At 35.0% G+C, this 20591-nt stretch overlaps 1 protein-coding gene across 1 annotated transcript in view; it reads right to left on the reverse strand.

The window, feature by feature from the left end:
• The window catches only part of ADAM2 (ADAM metallopeptidase domain 2), a 101495-nt gene that overhangs the window by 71222 nt on the left and 9682 nt on the right, over positions 1–20591 (reverse strand). The window contains exons 3-5 of the mRNA XM_082374770.1: positions 12472–12548; positions 8776–8944; positions 3984–4040 (exon numbers count right to left, since the gene is read on the reverse strand). Coding sequence (XP_082230896.1) covers positions 3984–4040; positions 8776–8944; positions 12472–12548 — 303 coding nt within the window. The remainder of the gene's footprint in view (positions 1–3983; positions 4041–8775; positions 8945–12471; positions 12549–20591) is intronic.

Here is a 20591-nt window from a genome sequence, read left to right on the forward strand (position 1 = left end):
ACTCTCAATCAAGAATTCTATACTCAGCAAAACTATTCTTCATAAGTAAAGGCAACAGAAAGCCATTCTCAAATTTTAAAGAGAGAGAGAGAGAGATAAATCAGTGATAGCAGAGCTGCTCTGCCAGAAATAATAAGGCAAGAAATGATAATAATCAGGAAATTCTCAGGTTGAAAAGATGACACAAAACAGTAACTCATATCTACATAAGTATAATAAAGAACATTGGTACTAGCAATAACAAAGTATAAAACAATAAATATCTTGTCTTTTCTTCTCTAAAATCAGTTTAAAAAAACTTGCAAAAGACAGTAATTTATCCTCTTTTTTTTTCTTTTTGGGCCAAGCGGCTTGTGGGATCTTAGTTCCCCGACCAGGGATTGAACCTGGGCCCCTGGCAGTAAAAAAGCCTGCATCCTAACCACCGGGCCGTCAAGGAATTCCCACAAAAGACAATAATTTAAATTTCAAGAAAGGGTGGTATAAACTCATCTCTCCCTCTTCCTCCAAGCTGATCAAAATTATAAAAAAGTATAAACCCTGAAATAACATTAAAAAATCATAGGAAGTCTCTAAAAGGTGGAAGCAAGAAGGTACCTGTACAGGTATGCTAGGAATGGAAGAACAATATAGCACCTCAGCAATTCCCAACACCCCATCCAGTGGCAAAAGAGTAGTCCAGGTAGAAGTGGAATGAGAAACCCATTAACACTGTGGTGCCTAGAGTAGTAACCTCTGCACCACAGCATGGAACGTCTCATTAACGAGCTTGAGACAACAGGTGGCCTGGACCAGGAAACAGCCATTTGGTCCTGTTGGCAGTATCAGCAGGGAAGAGTGAAACTCTTCTGACAAAATAGCTCCACCCCCACAGGCTTGATGTCTCCTGTACCTACCTAGAAACACTAGGCAGAATGACCCTGGGAAGTAACTCCCATCCACACAAACAGTACTAGAGTCCCACTGGCACTGGATGGACCAGGGAGACACTTTCCACCTGCACAGGCCCACCATCTACAATATTCCACTCAGAGGCCATAGGAGGAGACAGGGGAAGGTCCTTCCACTCCTGCAGGCGGGACAGGCAAGTATCACTGAGACCCACAGAAACAGCGACTGAACCAAGAAGGCCAAAATAGCATTACGAAGGCTCTGAGAACTTTTGTCATTGAATTCAACCCATATAACTTGGTCAGGACTTATGTGCTACAACTAAGGAGTCTGAATGAACAAAATAAAAGATTTAAGTAGAATGAAGAACTGCATAACATAATAGTCAAAATTTCCAGAAAGCAACTGAAAACCATTTGCCATACCAAGAACCAGGAAAATCACAACTTGAGGGAGAAAAGTCAGTCAATGCATGTCAACACCAAAGTACATCACTTGTTAGAATTATCTGACAAAGATTTTAAAGTAGCCTTTGTAAAATGATGGCAACAAATAATTAAAAATATCCTTCATGGGGAGTGAAGTCAGCAAAATGGAGAACTAGAAAACACCAAGCCTTTGTTTTTCTCTGGAAACATCAAAAGACAACCAGAAACTGGCTGAAATAACCTCATTGGGGTCTCCAGAAAACCTCAGGAAAACATTCAAAGGTCTACAAATGTCCAAACAAGAAAAAAACATCTTGAAAATGACAGGAAATTTTGTGGTGTTTTTACTCCCCTATGCCCTATTCCCTTCCCCAGTGTGGCATGGTTTAATCTGGAGGAAATGGTAGTCTGTTTCACAATTCCTTCCATTATACCAGGTGGAGCAGAGAAGACCTTATCTGCAATGTTCTAACCTGTCTGGAAGGTGCCTGAATGGCTGTTTTCCATGTCACCTGCTTATTTTTTCAAATGCTGAATTTTCAACAAAAATCACAAGGTGTCTTAGTCAGTTTGGGCTGCCCTAACAAAAACACCATAGACTGGGTGCTCAAACAACAAACATTTATTTCTCACAGTTCTGGAGGCCAGGAAGTTTAAAGATTGGGTTTCCAGCATGCCCTGTGTCTGATGAGAACATGCTCCCTGGTTCAGAGATGGCCATCTTGCCATCTTCCTGCTCTGTCCTCACATGGTAGAAGAGGTGAGGGAGCTCTTTGGCCTCTCTTTTATAAGGGCACTAATCCCATTCATGAGGGCTCCACCTTCATGACCTAAGCCACTCCCAAAGGCTCCACTTCCCAGTACCATCACTATGCATTAGTATAAATTTTAGAGGAACAGAAATATTCAGTCTATGTTACAAGGCAAACAAAGAAAAAAAGCATGGCCCAAATGAAGGAAATAAATTGGCAGAAACCATTCCTGAGGACGTAGAGACGTACTAGACAAAGTCTTTAAAACAACTGTCTAAAATATGCTCAAAGAGCTAAAGAAAAACAAAAAGAATGAAGGGAAGTCAGGAAAATGATATATGACTAAAATGAAAATATCAACAAAGATATATAAATTATAAAAAGAAACCAAACAGAAATTCTGGCATTGAAAAATGCGATAACTGAACTGAAAATTGAGTAGAAGGATTCAACAGCAGATTTAAAGGGGCAGCAGAAAGAAGCAGTAAACTTGAGAATAGGATAACTGAAATTATTGAGTCTGAGAACCAGAAAGAAAAAAAAGGAGGGACTTGTGGGATACCATTATGCAGAACAATATATGACTTAAGGGAATCCCGGGAGAAGAGAGATTATTTAAAGACATAATGGCCAAAAGCTTGCCAGATCTGATGAACCACATGAACACACAAATCCTTGAGCTTAAATTTTAAGAAGGATAAAGCCAAAGAGACCCACACCAAGACAAATTATAATCAAACTGTCAAAAGCTAAAGAGAATATTAATATTGAAGGCAGCAAGAGAAAAATAACTAAACACATAAAAGGGGTGATAATAAGATTACTAGCCAATTTCTTAGCAAAAACTTTAGAGGCCAGAAGACAAGGGGATGATATATTTAAAGTGCTGAATGCAAAATGAAACAGGTACTTTGGAATACAGCCTGGCAGTTTCTCACAAAAAAATCAAACAAAAAAAACATACTGTTACCATATGATGCAGCAATCATGTTGCTTGATATTTACCCAAAGGAGTAAAAATATGTCAATACAAAAACCTGTGAATGGGGACTTCCCTGGTTGTGCAGTGGTTGAGAGTCTGCCTGCCAATGCAGGGGACACAGGTTCGAGCCCTGGTCTGGGAAGATCCCACATGCCGCGGAGCGACTAGGCCCGTGAGCCACAGTTGCTGAGCCTGCGCGTCCGGAGCCTGTGCTCCGCAACAAGGGAGGCCGCAATAGTGAGAGGCCCGCGCACCACGATGAAGAGTGGCCTCCACTCGCCGCAACTAGAGAAAACCCTCGCACAGAAACGAAGACCCAACACAGCCATAAATAAATAAATAAATAAATAAAATGAAAACCTGTGAATGGATGTTTATAGCAGCTTGATTCATCTGCCAAAATGTGGAAGCAACCAAGATGTCCTTTAGTAGATGAATGGATAAATAAACTGTGGTACATACAGACAATACAATATTACTCAGTACTAAAAAGAAATTAGCTCTCAAGCCATGATAAGGCATGTAGTAAAGTTAAATGCATGTTACCAAGGTAAAGAAGCCAATCTGTAACTGCTACATACTGTACATTTCAACTATATGATCTTCTGAAAAAGGCAAAATTATGGAGACAGTAAAAAGGTCAAAGGTTATTAGACATTATAGGTATGGGAATGATGAATAAAAATTACTAAGAAACTATTTTATAGGTAACAGACGTTTTAATATGTTAATTATATAAAATTAAAAATAAACTAATAGAGATTTGATTTCCAATTTACTACTGATACTAGTAATTTAAATTCATTAAGGCAGAGATAGAGCAAAAATTATTATTTATTGTCCTGTGTTAAAAATTTATTCCAACACTTTTTATAAACTCCCATTGCTAATATAAATTAACATAAGCCAAATAAATGAAAGTATACTTACTAAATTTTTTTCAACTACAACATGCATTTCTATATACTGAGAGAAGTCTGCAAGTGGCTGAAAAAGAATCACAAACTTTAGATAAAAATTGAAGAATCATTTAATTATTTTAAGTTAAATACTACTTCACAAATTCAACACTGAAAATTCAATTTTCTATATGAAAATAGAAATCATTTTCAGAATATTGCCTTTGTCATGTCTTTCACACCTGATCAATCACTTAATTTATTCAGAAAATAACTTTCCTCTACCTTCCATTCTCCATATTCTCACTGGTACTGGGCTACTCATATGATTCTCTTCCCTGAGGAAATTCTTCCCTTGACTTGCCATTATGTGTGTATTTATGTTCGTTTAATGATTCCATTATACATTATTATGCTGTATGATTTTATCTATGACCTTGAAAGAGTAGGGGCACATCTCTGTGTTTAGAGGGGTGGGATTTCATCTGAAGGATAAAGTTAATCCTTGTATAAATCACCGCAGAAAAAAGTGAGCAACAGAGAAACAAAATGACTGGGTTTCTTAAACTGCACCATAGATATCTCAGGATATCTGGTTATGATGTCATTCAACTAGACCACAGTGGTTAAATTAGGCACAAATGTGAGGCCCGATGGGCTTATGATCTGTGTGACTTACACTCTGCCAACAAGTAATAATTGTTGTAACTACGTTTAATAAAATATTACTTATGTTCATCATTATTTTTACATGAAGTTAACCTAGGAGGAATGAGCTAGGGAAAACTTGGAAGACAGTCTTTGTGGGCACTTTAAGACTGTGGTGCAGTTAACTCAAAATAGTTTGTTACTAAAATAGCATACCATGTATAAGCACTGGACAAATATATAGAAGCAGAAAAGGAGGATCAAATTTCAAAAATTGAGAAAACTTTTATTATGCATATTTTAATGTCTGAATTTTTTTCTTTTTACACTGGTATTTAATCCTTTGAAAGTTCAAAACTATCACATTTTAGTTAAACCATTTTCCTTAACATAAAGAGGAGCAATAAAGAGGGAAAAACAAATCTAGGATTTAGCAGAGAAAAGTGAAGATTATAGTAATTTAAAGGAAAAAAAGTCAATAAGGTCAGTAAGACAAATTTAGGGGTGAATGATCATTCACTTTTTCCTTCCATTTAAAAATTCTCTTTTAAAACCTTGGAGACTTGAGGGTTTTTTTGTTTTTGTTTTTTTAATGCAAATGAAATCCCCTTATGGCCTAATTGGTTTATTTTCATTTCCATCCAAAAGGAAGCACCGAATGCTTCATGATAGTTTTGCTTATAGGATTCCATCCTTTCATTGAAGTGCCTAAACAAGGAAATGATACTACTTTACTGGAGAAGAAAAATAAACATTTATATTAATTGAAAGTAACAAAATATTAATGCTTTGAGGGATTCAAAGCTATTTCTTTGTTTTAACCAATATAAGTGTTAGTTGACTTACATTTCCTGAAGTAATCCTTGTTTATTTTCATCTTTGAGATAGGGATTGATGATATTTAGTTGATTATAATTTATTCATTTATTTACTGGACAATAAGCTTTCATGGGGAAAAGATATAGTCCGGTTTAGCAAAATAATTAAAAATTTAAGACAAAGATGCATAAAAGAATGCCAAGAAATCTGTATATTGGGAAGGTGGGCAGGTATTAAGATTTCAGAAGACCTCAAAAGCTATTTTATTTAGTAAAAGAAAGTAGCCAATAAAGAAAACCAATTTCTTGGAAATGTGCTATATAAAGTTGACATCAATTGCATGAAAGTTTGCTTTGGTCAAATAAATACTAAAGAATTGGAGCTAGGGAAGAAGATTGGAGAACACTACTAAATGATCCAATTGCAATATAGTTGGATTAAAAAGTTAAAGTTAAAAGATACCAAAGCCCACTGGTAAGAATATTCAGGAAGTGAGAGGGACATGAAGATGACAATGGATAGATAGATGATAGACGATATAGATAGATAAATAGATAAGTAGGTAGATAGTTAATGTGTGTGTTTGTGTATTTTGTTTAACTTGGGCAGTCATTATGTCCAATGTAAGATAAATAACTCAGAAAAAAATTGGAATGAGAGTGGGAGATCTATAAATCACAGTAGATAAAGCCATGAAAAAATATACAAGACAATATACAAGACAAACAAAAACCTGAGACATAACACAAGAAATATCATTATCTAGAACATGAGTATATAAGGAAAAGTCAGAGAAAGTGAGATAGAAAGTGAAGCAGGAGAATTTTATCAGAGAGTAAAGTGAGTTGAAACTTCCAGAAAGTTTTTATATTATTTCACCATTAACATTATACTTAATGGTGGTGGACTTTCTTCTTAAAATTGGTCCAAGACAAGGATATTCTTCTCACCTATTCAACACCATGCTAACCAGGGCATGTAGGCAATAAAAGAGAAGTTAAAAGCATCATAATTGAAAAGGAAGAACACTATCTTTATTTAAGATGACATCATCTTGTACATAGAAAACTACAAAGAGCACAATAAAAAACGAATACCCAATTTAAACAAGTTTGCAGAATATGAAATCAGTATACAAAAGTCAATAATTTCCAAACATGAATAATGAGAAATCCAAATTTGAAATAAAATTTTAAATGTGAAATAGCATTTAAATAACAAAATTTGTAGAAATAAATTTAACATAAGAAGTTTGGCTGACAACTTGAAGACAACTATACAAAAGATTGTGGCAAAAAATTAAAGACCTAAAAACAAAAGACTGTTCAATGTTCATGGATAGGACGAGTTAATATTGTTAAGTGGCAATATTTCCAAGATTAATCTACAGAATCAACAGAATCCCAGCTTGCTTTTTCAGGGAATTGAAAATAAGTGAATTTTAAAATTTATTTGGAGATTGATAGTATCAAGAATAGCCAAAACAACCTTGAGAAAGAACATTACTGAAGGATGTACACTTACTAATCCCAAAACGTATTTCAAAGGTATAGTAGTAAAAAAAAAAAAAAAGTGTGGCTCTGGCATAAGATTAGACATAAGATCAATGGAGTATTATTGCAAGTGCAGAAATAATCCCTAATATCTATGGTCAACTGATCTTTGAAAAAAAGGGCCATGAAGATTCAGTGGAACAAACATGAGTCTTTTCAACAAATGGTGTTGGGAAAACTAGATATGCATATGAAAAATGATGAATTTAGAGATTCCTTCACTCCATACAGAAATTAAATTAAATTGGATCATAAATTGAAATGTAAGGGATTAAAGAATAAAACTTTTGGAGGAAATATGAAATAAATTTTGTAAACCTGGTGTGATGGTTAATTTTTTCTGTGAAATTGCCTGGGTCACAATGCCCCGATTTTTGTTCAAAAATTATTCTGGATGTCTCTGTGAAAATGATTTTGGATAAGATAAACATTTAAATTGGTGGACTTTTAGTGGAGTAGATTATCCCTCATCATATGTGTGGAGCTCATCTGATTAGTTGAAGGCCTTATTAGAGCAAAGACTACCTTGTAAGCAAGAAAGAATCCTTCCAGCTGACTGCCTTTGGACTTGAATACAACTCTTCCCTTGTCTCCAGCCTGCCAGTCTACAGTCTACCCTAAATTCTCTCATTCTCCCTCTCTTTGTGTGTGTGTGTGTGTGTGTGTGTGTTTATATCAAATATATATGTGTGTGTATACACACACACCCACACACATATACATATATCCTGTTGGTTCTGTTTCCCTGGAGAAGTGTCTTTCCTGAAAGATACCCTTAGCCACTGTTGGTGCAGAGCTGAGATTGTTGAAAACCAAACCCAGAATCTCATTTTGTGAGTGGATGAACTACAACACAAATTGAATTTCCACCCTCACAGGGTGTCTACTGGAAGAAATAAGATCCTAAAAATTGGAATGGGGGTATATGGGAAACTCTGATGAAGCTGGGGTCACTAAATCTCTAATTTCTTTTTTTATAAATATTTATTTATTTATTTATTTTGGCTGTGTTGGGTCTTCGTTGCTGCGCGCGGGCTTTCTCTAGTTGTGGCGGGTGGGGGCTACTCTTAGTTGTTGTGCACAGGCTTCTCATTGTGGTGGCTTCTGCTGTTGTGGAGCATGGGCTCTAGGCATGCGGGCTTCAGTAGCTGTGGCACACGGGCTCAGTAGTTGTGGCTCGTGGGCTCTAGAGCGCAGGCTTAGTAGTTATGGCACACGGGCTTAGTTGCTCCATGGCACGTGGGATCTTCCCAGACCAGGGATTGAAACCATGTCCCCTGCATTGGCAGGCGGATTCCTAACTACTGTACCACCAAGGAAGTCCCTAAACTTCTAAATTCTGATGAGTCTTCTTTGCCAGTAGAAGCAGTCTCTCCATCCCTGGATAAGGATATAAGGAAAATATAATGGCCTACCCTGAGGCAGTTGCCTTAAAAGATACTAGTGATTCTTCTCAGGATCCTAGGTAAGCATCTTCAATATTTGTGTGAATGTCACTTATGTTTATTATATCAAAACGTTGATATAACGGATATGGAGAAAGGAGAGCATCTACAGACAACAAAGGTCTGGATCACAGGGAAAAATGCCACTAACAGCAGAAAATGCCATCTTGGTGTTCTGGAAAACTGAATGACTACTTTTAAGACTTACAATATGTTATGAAGTTTCTGGTATCACTGTCTCTCTCTTTCTCTCTCTCATATACATATGTTAATGTAAATAATGTTTTATCAGAAAAAATACATTGTTTATATTGCTGCATAGTAATAACCATATCAGCTTACTCAATTGGTCACTTACCTCTACACTTTGTATTTTATAGGGCTTTTCTCTTGACTCAATATCCTTCTCAGCATATAAAGAAGCACCTGTATTCCTATGTTTTACTTGATAAATCACATGTTCAAAACCAATTGAAGGCTCCAAGGGCTCAATTCCATAACTTACATTTTCAAATTGTAGTAAGCCCCTACAAATTCCAAAAACTAAGTGAATAAATAAAATAGTTCATTTTTCACAAAGTCAATAAAATGACACAATCAGTTTTTTTTAATAGTATGCAGATTATTTTCATTCTTAGCCTTATGTAGTGAAGTAAGGAAAAGTTACCGAGTGTCCACAAATTTACTGAGTGCAACAGAGTAGTAATACTATTGGTATTTACCAAGCTATTAGTACTCCGTTGTCTCCACATACACTAAAAAATCTTAATTCAGGAGAAGAGTAGGAGACAGTACAAGAGTCTCCATGCTGTGCTTTTCCAATGACAATTTCCCACTATAAGCCATGCCTCACTTTAAAACTTAGCAAAGATCAAGGAAACTAAAAGCTGGTTCTTTGAGAAGATAAATAAAATTGATAAACCTTTAGCCAGACTTATGAAGAAAAAAAAGGGAGAGGACTCAAATTAATACAACTAGAAATAAAAAGGAGAAGTTGAAACTCACACCATAGAAACACAAAGGATCATAAGAGACTACTACAAGCAATTATATGCCAATAAAATGAACAGCCTAGAAGAAATGGACAAATTCTTAGAAAGATACAACCCTCCAAGACTGAACCAGGAAGAAATAGAAAATATAAACAGACCAATCACAAGTACTGAAATTGAAACAGTGATTTAAAAACTTCCAACAAACAAAAGTCCAGGACCAGATGGCTTCACAGGCGAATTCTATCAAACATTTAGAGAAGAGCTAACACATGTCCTTCTCAAACCATTCCAAAAAATTGCAGAGAAAGGAACACTCAGAAGCTCATTCTATGAGGTCACTATCACCCTGATACCAAAACCAGACAAAGATATCACACACACACACACACACACACACACACAAATTACAGGTCAATATCACTGATGAACATAGACGCAAAAATCCTCAACAAAATACTAGCTAACCAAATCCAACAACACATTAAAAGAATCATACACCATGATCAAGTGGGATTAATCCCAATGATGCAAGGATTCTTCAACATACGTAAACCAATCAGTGTGATACACCACATTAACAAACTGAAGAATAAAAACAATATGATCATCTCAATAGATGCAGAAAAGGCTTTTGACAAAATTCAACACCCAAATATGATAAAAACTCTCCAGAAAGTGGGCACAGAGGGAACCTACCTCAACATAATAAAGGCCATATACGACAAACCCACAGCAAACATCATTCTCAACAGTGAAAAACTGAAAGCATTTCCTCTAAGAGCAGGAGCAAGACAAGGATGTCCAGTCTCTCCACTTTCATTCAACATAGTTTTGGAAGTCCTAGCCATGGCAATCAGAGAAGAAAAATAAATAAAAGGAATACAAATTGGAAAAGAAGTTAAACTGTCTGCAGATGACATGATACTATACATAGAAAATCCTAAAGATGCCACCAGAAAACTACTAGGGCTCATCAATGAATCTGGTAAAGTCACAGGATACAAAATTAATGTGCAGAAATCTGTTGCATTCCTATACACTACTAATGAAAGATCAGAAAGAGAAATTAAGGAAACAATCCCATTTACCATCACATCAAAAAGGATAAAGTACCTAGCAATAAACCTACCTAAGGAGGCAAAAGACCTGTATTCAGACAACTATAAGATACTGATGAAAGAAATCAAAGATGACACAAACAGATGGAGAGATATACCATGTTCTTAGATTGGAACAACCAATATTGTGAAAATGACTATACTACCCAAAGCAATATACAGATTCAATGCAATCTCTGTCAAACTACCAATGGCATTTTTCACAGAACTAGAACAAACAATTCCACAGTTTGTATGAAAACACAAAAGACCCCGAGTAGCCAAAGCAATCTTGAGAAAGAAAAACGGACTAGAGGAATCAGGCTCCCTGACTTCAGACTATACTACAAAGGTACAGTAATCAAGACAGTATGGTACTGGCACAATAACACAAATATAGATCAACGGAACAGGCTAGAAAGTCCAGATATAAACCTATGCACCTATGGTCACCTTATCTATGACGAAGGAGGTAAGAATATACAATGGAGAAAAGACAGTCTCTTCAATAAGTGGTGCTGGGAAAACTGGACCGCTACATGGAAAAGAATGAAAGTAGAACACTCCCTAACACCATATACAAAAATAAACTCAAAATGGATTAAAGACCTAAATGTAAGATTGGACACTATAAAACTCTTAGAGGAAAACATAGGCAGAACACTCTCTGACATAAATCGAAGCAAGATCTTTTTTTGATCTACCTCCTAGAGTAATGAAAATAAAAACAAAAATAAACAAATGAGACCTAATTAAACTCAAAGGCTTTTACACAACAAAGGAAACCATCAACAAAACAAAAAGACCATCCACAGAATGGGAGAAAATATTTGCAAATGAAGTGACCGACAAGGGATTAATCTCCAAAATATACAAACAGCTCATACAGCTCAATATCAAAAAAATGAAACAACCCAATCAAAAAATGGGTGGAAGATCTAAATACACATTCCTCCAAAGAAGACATACAGATTGCCAAGAGGCAAATGAAAAGGTGCATCACATCACCACTTATTAGAGAAATGCAAATCAAAACTACAATGGGGTATCACTTCACACTGGTCAGAATGGCCATCATCAAAAAATCTACAAGCAATAAATACTGGAGAGGGTGTGGAGAAAAGGGAACCCTCCTACACTATTGGTGGGAATGTAAATTGGTGTTGCCACTATGGAGAACAGTATGGACGTTCCTTAAAAAACTAAAAATAGAGCTACTATATGATCCAGCAATCCTACTCCTGGGTATATATCTGCAGAAAAGCATAATTTGAAAAGATACATGTACCCGAAAGTTCACTGCAGCACTTTTTACAATAGCCAGGACATGGAAGCAACCTAAATGTCCATCAACAGAGAAATGGATAAAGAAGATGTGGTACATATATACAATGGAACATTACTCAGCCATAAATACAGAATGAAATAATGCCATTTTTAGCAAAATCGATGGACCTAAAGATTGTCATACTGAATGAAGTAAGTCGGACAGAGAAAGATAAATATCATATGATATCACTTATATGTGGAATATAAAAAAAATGGTACAAATGAACCTATTTACAAAACATAAATAGAGTCACAGATGTAGAAAACAAACTTATGGTTACCAAGGGGGGAAGGTGGGGTGGGATGAATTGGGAGATTGGGATTGACATATACACACTACTATATATAAAATAGATAACTGATAAGAACCTACCATATAGCACAGGGAACTCTACTCAATACTCTGTAATGACCTATATATGGGAATAGAATCTAAAAAAGAGTGGGTATATGTATATGTATAACTGATTCACTTTGCTGTACAGCAGAAACTAACAGAACATTGTAAATCAACTATACTCCAATAAAATTAATTTAAAAATAAAAATAAAGCTTCTGATTATAATTTTTCAAATTTGAAAATTATTTCTTAAAAATTCCATTTTTTGTAACCATAAAATTATGTATGACAACCTGAGTCCAGTACATGTGCTAACGATCACCATAGAATTTGGATAACCTTCAATATACCCTTGGTAGTAGCATAAGTTCTGAAAAATAAAGATAAACACATATATTTCTATTAGAATAATTCATGTTAAATGCACTATTCTCAAATACTTAAAACACACACACACACACACACACACACACACACACATATATATATATATATGTATGTGTCAAACACTAATTGTTTCCAAAATGGATTTATAACATCATTAGATGAACATTTGGCTCAATTTTCCAAAACTGTCCCTACATGTCCCAAAGAATAAGTACACTTCCATGATTTTTTCTGTTATAAATGAAACATGACAACCCAATCATTAGGATCAAGGTAAAAATCATCAAAAACTTGTTTCTTCAAACTCTTCTGACTTAATTTTTCAAGGTAGATGTAAAAATAAATAAACCCAAAAGATAATTTTTTCTTTTCAAGATTACTTTAGTATAATGGCAGAGTAGCTTGCATTGGATTAGCCTTCTCATCAATGACAAATGTAGACTCTGAAAAATTATTTTTTAAACTCCAACAACAAAGGCAGGCAAGAAAAGGTGAGAGAAGGGAATCAACAATAGAAAGAGGAAACTGCATTTACTGAGTTTTGTGTTATACTGGTTTTCACCTGAGGGCCTCCCCTTGGCAGGGCAGCACAAAGTAGCAAATGTTCCAACAAAAAACACAATCTTACTGACCCTGAGAACTCTTTAGAGGAAAGAATCACAAGCTCTCCAATGTATCATGGAATATTACCAGTATATGATTTAAAATATTAGATATATGAATAAAAGAAAAATGTGGCCCATAGTCAAAAGAAAAACCAGAAAGAAACTGACTTCAAAATAACACTGGATTTTGGAATTAGTAAATAAATGGATTTAAAACAGATATTAAAAACATGATGAACATAAAGGAAATTTTGGGCATAATAAGGGAAGCAATTAGGAAATTCAGCAGAGAAATAAAATGTTACAAAAATGTCAACTCTAAATTCTAGAACAAAGAAATACATTTAAAATGAAATATACTGGATATGTTTTACTGACACTGCAGATGGCAAAAAAAAAACCCCAGTAAAAACAAAAAACAAAAACCCTAGAATACAGATCTATAGAAACCATCGAATCTGAAAGAAACCTGAGAGAAAACAAGCTTTAAAAATGGAATATGGCTGCAGCAACCTGTGGGACAATGTTATCTAAAATACGTTTAATTGGAGGTCCAGAAAAATGGAAAGAGAAAATAGGTATAAAAGTATTTGAAAAAATCATGGCCAAAATTTCCCCAAATTTAGTGAGAAACCACATTTATAGATTGAGACAGTGAATAAACAAATGGGCAATGGCCACTCCATATATAAAAATAGAACTCTGACCTGCAGGAAACCAACCTCTTTACTGACAATAAATAGCTGACTTTGTGGGAAGTCATGCTGCTATCTCCAGTAACAATCCAGGAAGCTAACCAATAACTTATATAGCAATCAGTCCCAATAACAAGGACTTGATTAAAAACTATCAGCTTGTTCTTCTCTGGTGGCGCAGTGGTTGAGAATCTGCCTGCCAATGCAGGGGACACCCGTTCAATCCCTGGTCCAGGACGATCCCACATGCCCAGAGCAACTAAGCCCGTGTGCTACAACTCCTGAGCCTGCGCTCTAGAGCCCGCGAGCCACAACTACTGAGCCTGCGAGCCACAGCTACTGAAGCCTGTGCGCCTAGAGCCCGTGCTCCACAGCAAGAGAAGCCACCTCAATGAGAAGCCCGTGCACTGCAACGAAGAGTAGCCCCAGCTCAACACAACTAGAGGAAGCCCACGCACAGCAACAAAGGCCCAGCACAGCCAAAAATAAATAAATAAAATAAAATTTAAAATTTTAAATAAATAAATATATAAAAAATAAAATAAAAACTTTCAGCTTCCCTAATTTTTGTCCCTGCTTCCACCTTAGAACCAAGGAGAGAAAAGCCAAATAAACACTCCAATCACATAGTTAACCCATCTACAGCAGCCCCCACCAACAACCTTCAATCAGAGCACACCTGAGGTCTTCCCTTCCTTCCACTATAAAGCTTTCCCACTCTTCTGCCTGCCTTTGAGTATCTGCCAAAATGCAAGTGACAGTGGATGACTTCCTTGCTATGAATAAGTGACCTTTGTTTATTCTCATTTGCTTGGTTTTTATTTATTTCCACAAGACCTAAGGAACCAATCATATAATAAACTGCTGAAAACCAAAAATGAAGAGGACATCTTGAAATAAACCAGAGAAAAGTAACACATAACATTCACAGGAGTAGTGATGTAAATAATGGTACTTCTTTACATATATATATATACACACACACACACACACACACACACATATGTAAGGAGGCAGGACACAATGAACAAAAAAAAATACTGAGAGAGAAAAAAAACCCTGGCACTTAGAGTTATATATTAAGCAAAATTATTCTTCAAAAATAAAGATATGGAGAGTTAACTTTTGGTATGACATCATGAGGAACTCTATAGATCTGATCCCTAGTGAAACTGATGAAAATAAGTAAATGACAATTTAAATCCCCCCAGAAGTGGACATAAGGACAAATAGTCCTAAGAGAAAATAAATAAATAGCCATACAAGAAAATATGAAAAATTCAGTAAGAAAAATGAGAAACAAAATCAAACTAAAGACATTTCCATATAAATGAAAACTTTGAGAATTTGTTGTTAATTGCCCTGCCTTACAAGTAATACTTAAGGAAATTCTTCAGGTTGAAAGCAAGAGATCTCAGATAGTGATTCAAATCCACATAAACATCCAAAGAGAGCTCATACAGGTTATTATGTAATTAAAAAACATAATATAAATGCGTATTTCCCCCTTTTTTCTCTTAACTAATTTAAAAATCAATTGAGTAAAATAATATGAATAGGGCCTATTATTGGGACCAGGAAATATATTTGCCAATAACAGCATATAGGAGGTGAGTGGAAACAAAGAGGTACTGGGTTAAGGAAATGACTGCAGATAGTAAAGTAATTATAACAATGTACTGTTGGGTTTGTAACATTAATAGATGTAATATGTACAACAATAATACCATAAATGTGAGGGAAGTAGAGTTTTATAGGAGCAATGTTTCTATATATCACTGGAATTAAGGTAATATAAATCTAAATCTGCATCTGATAAGTTAAAATGTGTAAGGTAAGCCCTAGGGAAATCACTAAAAATATGACTCAAAAATATTGAAAAATCATTAAGGAAATTTAAATTCTTCAGTAGAATATATCCAACTAACAGGGAAAAAAAACACTAGAAAGAGAAAAAAGAGGAACAAAAGCACATGAGACACATAAAAACAAAAAGTAAAAAGCAGATGCAAATATAACTATATCAATAATAGCATTAAATGTGATTGAATTAAACAATCCAATAAAAGGCAGATTGTCAGACAAGGTGAAAAGACAACTATAAACTGTTGAAAGACAACATGCTTTAAGTTCAAAGACACAGATTCAAATTAAAGGAATGAAAAAAGATTATCATGTAAATAGCAACCAGGAGCAAACTGGACTGACTATATTTATATCAGACAAAGTAGACTTTAAAAGAAAAAATTGTTACTAGAAATAAAGAGCAGTATTTTATACTAATAAAAGGTTTAATGCATCAGGAAGATATAACACTTGTAAACATAGGTACCAAATACAGCACCATAGTGCATAAAAAAATAGGTAGACATGAAGGGAGAAATAGAGAACTCAACACATAGTTGAAGACTTCTTTTCTTCTTCTCTGCCACTTTCAACGATCGATGGAACAACTAGGCAGAAGATCAGCAAGGAAATATAAGACTTGAAAAAAAAATCATAAACTAAGTAAACCTAGCAAACATCTGTAATATGCTCCACCAAAGAACAACAAGATATGCATTCTTCTTAACGTGTACACAAAATATTTTCCAGGATAGACCATACGCTAATCCATTAAAAAAGCCTCAGTTTAAAAGTATAGAACTAATAAAAGTATGTTTTCTGATAATAAAGACATTTTTTTAGAAATAATTAACAGAAAACATTTGGAGAAACTCACAGACATGTGGAAATTAAATATCATATCCCTAAATAACCTATGGGTTAAATAATAAATCAAATATGAAACCAGAAGATATTTAAGGAAAATGAAAACACACCATACTAAAATGTATGGGATTCAGCTAAAGTAGTGCTTTTGATAAATTTATATATATAAAAGCATGTATTAATAAAGAAGAAAGATCTCAAAGTAATATCCTATCCAACCACCTATAACACAGGAAAAAGAAGAACATATTAAACCTAAATTAAGCAGAAGAAAAGGAATAATAAAGATTAGAGTGAAATTAATAAGAACAGATAATAGAACAAATCAATGAAACCAGAAGCTGGCTCTGCAAAAAGATAAACAAAATTGACAAATCTTTATTTAGCTAGATTGACTATGAAAAGAAAGGAATCAAATTACTAAAATCGGAAATAAAAGTGGGATATTACTACCATCCTTATAGAAGGATTATTAACGGAATGCTAAGAATAATTGTATGGCAACATTAGATGATGTAGGTAAATGGATTAAATTCCCTGAAAAACAAAAACTACCTTCCCTGTCCATGGTGCTTCTTCTAGCACCAGAACTTGTGGACTCACAGAATACCTTATCCACTGCCGTGGCTTCTTCACAGTGTTGTGTCTGATACAGAAACTTATTTCTCAGCAAATTAAGGGCAGCAATTGGTTTATGTACATGTCTTACCATATACTCAATCATCTGGAAGCAGCTGGCCTAACTGAAAGGTAGACCAGGTTACTGAAAACTCATTTACCATAGTAGTTGGGAGACATTACTCTGAAAGGCTGGGGTTATGTTTGAATCAAAACCATTATAGGGCATGGTTTTCTGAGAACCACAATACATAGGTCCAGGAAGTAAGGTGTTGAAATGGGAGTGTCTCTTCCCACCATTATACCTAATAACCATTTTGTAGCATTTTGCTTTCTGTCCCAGTAACTTTTAGCTTCTAGCCCCTGGTGGGGAATTTGTTCACCTGGGGACACAATAAAAATTCCACTAATTTGGAAGATGAAACTTCCAACTGGATATTTCGAGCTCCTTTTGCCACTGCACAAACAGGCTAACCCAGTGGCTGGAGTGACTGATTCTGAACACAATAGGGAAATTTGTTGCTTAAAGAAGTGCTGTGTCTTGAACCCACCTGAGTCTAATAGCAACCAAAATAAAATATGATTAAGGATGCAAACCCTTTGGGAGTGAAGATTTTTGCTATTCTGCTAGGCAAATATCCGTAACAAGCTTAGGTTCTGGTTGAGAGCAATGGAAATGGGGAGCAGGTAGTGGGAAAAAGAAGTCATACATAGCAATCATGACTTATTACAGAAATGAAGACTATAGTAGCTTTACATATTTTTCTCTTGGCTTGTCATATGCATATGTATCTTTATTTGTATGTGCTAACCATTTTCTTCTTTTTCCCTCTTCCTGTTATTAGTCTACATGCAAGTGGTTGGAGGTTAACTTTACAAGTTAATTTAACCTCATGTTAACATAGTATTCAGTTGGATTGTGAATAAATTTGTGGAGAACTTAATATAGCTAGCAGTGGACTCAGTGACTTGTGATTGTGTGTGTCATCATTTTGAGGGAAGAATGAGAATTTCTTTACTTGGGAAAAGGTTGGCTGAATCTTGATAAATAGAAATGTAGGGTGATTTTGTTGTTTTTCCAGAGTTCAAATGTGTATAAAAGAGTGCATACAGAAACTAAGTAGTCAAAGTTGTAGGCTCTGTCAGTTATTGATGTATTGCTACTCAGCTTCAAATTAACCTTTTGCCTGCTTTGTGCAAATGAATATGAGCCTCTTAATTATTTTTTCCTTTGCCAGGTGGCACTGAAGCTTTGCTAGTAAAGGGTACTGGAGAGCATGGGAAGAGAGCTTTGCTATTTGGTTCCAGTGTGCTAGCTTGGTAGGCTCCTGCAGAGGGTACAGCTTTTTGCAAAGCCAGGATCCCTCATTGCTTGGAGATTCTCTAGTACCCAGATCCTTCGGTGCATGGTGGTCTCTAGCACCCATCAGCCAGTAGTATCCTCCCATCATCTAGGCCCCTCTCCTTCCGTAGCAAAGTGACTTTGGTGAAACATCTTATGAACAGCTTTCCTGGCTACCCAAAGGACAGATTTCCAGAGGGTTCTAAAGAGAAATTTTACAGCAAGATCTCTTGGTACAGCACCACAGTGACTTGTCCTATTTGAAGATCCATGGTCGTGCCACTTTTAACAATCTCAACTCTGGGGCAAAGAAACTATCTTCTTTATCCCAGTCCTAGGGTTGCTGGCTGCTTCTTGTATCTGATATTCCTATGACCTTTAGAGTTCTCTTTACTTCTTATTTTTTTACTCTAATCCTTGTTACAATTAATAATTCTTTACATTAAACCTTCCATGTGTAAATTACTGCGTGGTATCTGTAGACATAGACTAAAACAGTATCTTATATTTTTAAAAAATTTCATTGACTTATCATATTTGTACTTTTTCACTGTGGTCCCATATACAGGTTCATCTGTATAAATCATACTTTATACAATCAAGGTAAAATACCTCTGCCTTTCCACCACATTTCATCCACTTCCTTCCAAATGTGGTTTGTATTATCCAGATTGATAATGTATTTAATTCTTCAGAACCATCAGTAAATTATATCAACCTTATATATAAGTTGATTGGAAAAGTTGGAAATTAATAAATAAATCATTTTTAGGTCAGCATAGGATAAAATTTTGAGATAGAGGAATCAAAAGTTTATTATTATTATTATTATTATATAATTTCTTTCTCCAGTTTTTTTCTTATTTTTATGATTGTCATTTTTTGCACTATTTTCCTTTATTATATCTTGTTCATTCTTCTATTAGCACTCAAAAAAGAATGTGTATGAACTCAGCAACAGTAAGAATGTTGCTGCTGTGTGTGGTCGCCTACAAATGTTGATGAGATCAAGTTGATAGTTCTCCTCAAGGCATCAACATATTTGCTGAGTTTCTTTCTACTTCATCTATCAATTATTGAGAGAGAAATGTTTAAATCTTCAATAATAATAATTTACCTATTTCTTTTTTCATTTCTGTCAATTTCTGCCTCTTATAATTTGAAGTCTATTTTTATGTGCATACACATTTTGGATTGTTATGCCATCTGGTAATTTTACTTTTTAACAATTATGAGTATCTCTCTGTCCTGGAGAGATCATAAAGTAAACTGCAGATACTAGGAACAAACTCTTTCTGTGTCTAACTGGTTGCTTTGTTTTCGTGTAGATACATCTTTAGTTAGCAAGATAACATAACTTTTAGGAATGAAAATCATTTGTGGAATTTATGAAAAATAGATTTATATGCTTCTAACCTAATTTAATAAACTTTCCTGGTTTTTCCTACACTGAAGATAGGCTTGCAGCTTTGGCAAACATAATTTACCCACATGGCATTTGAGGCCAGCATTCAATAACTTATTACATCCAGGTTATAAATAAAACATCTTTGCTTTTTCTTTTGAATTATACATCTGTCTCTCATGATTAGCTCCTGGGAGGTAGGAAGTAGAGTTAGGTGTTAGGTATGGCAAAATTACATAAAATGCAGGTGTGGGATATTGCGGCCCTGTGCATCTCGTTGTCTCATTGTTTTAACTCTGTTTCTCTCCCTCTCTTTTTCATCACACTCACACACAAAAAATACCACACACACACATGTATTGTGTGTGTACACATAAGTATGTCTATAATATTATGTATATATGCACGTGTGTATATATCATAAAACTTTTTGACAGTATGCATTATTTATATATTTGTATAGAGAACTCCATAGATGAGTCACGTGTATTTGCCTACTCTGTTAGGCAAAATTTAAAGAACTCACCATACCTATTATTTCTCCTGTTAAGAGCTTAGTCTCTATAAAAATGCTTTAATTTCAAAGTAGTGGTTAATTCGCTACGTAGAAATCAGGAATGCAAATTAAAAAAAATACAGGAATTGGTAA

This window comes from Balaenoptera borealis (assembly GCF_965194805.1).
Source record: "Balaenoptera borealis genome assembly, chromosome: 21".
NCBI lineage: Eukaryota > Metazoa > Chordata > Mammalia > Artiodactyla > Balaenopteridae > Balaenoptera > Balaenoptera borealis.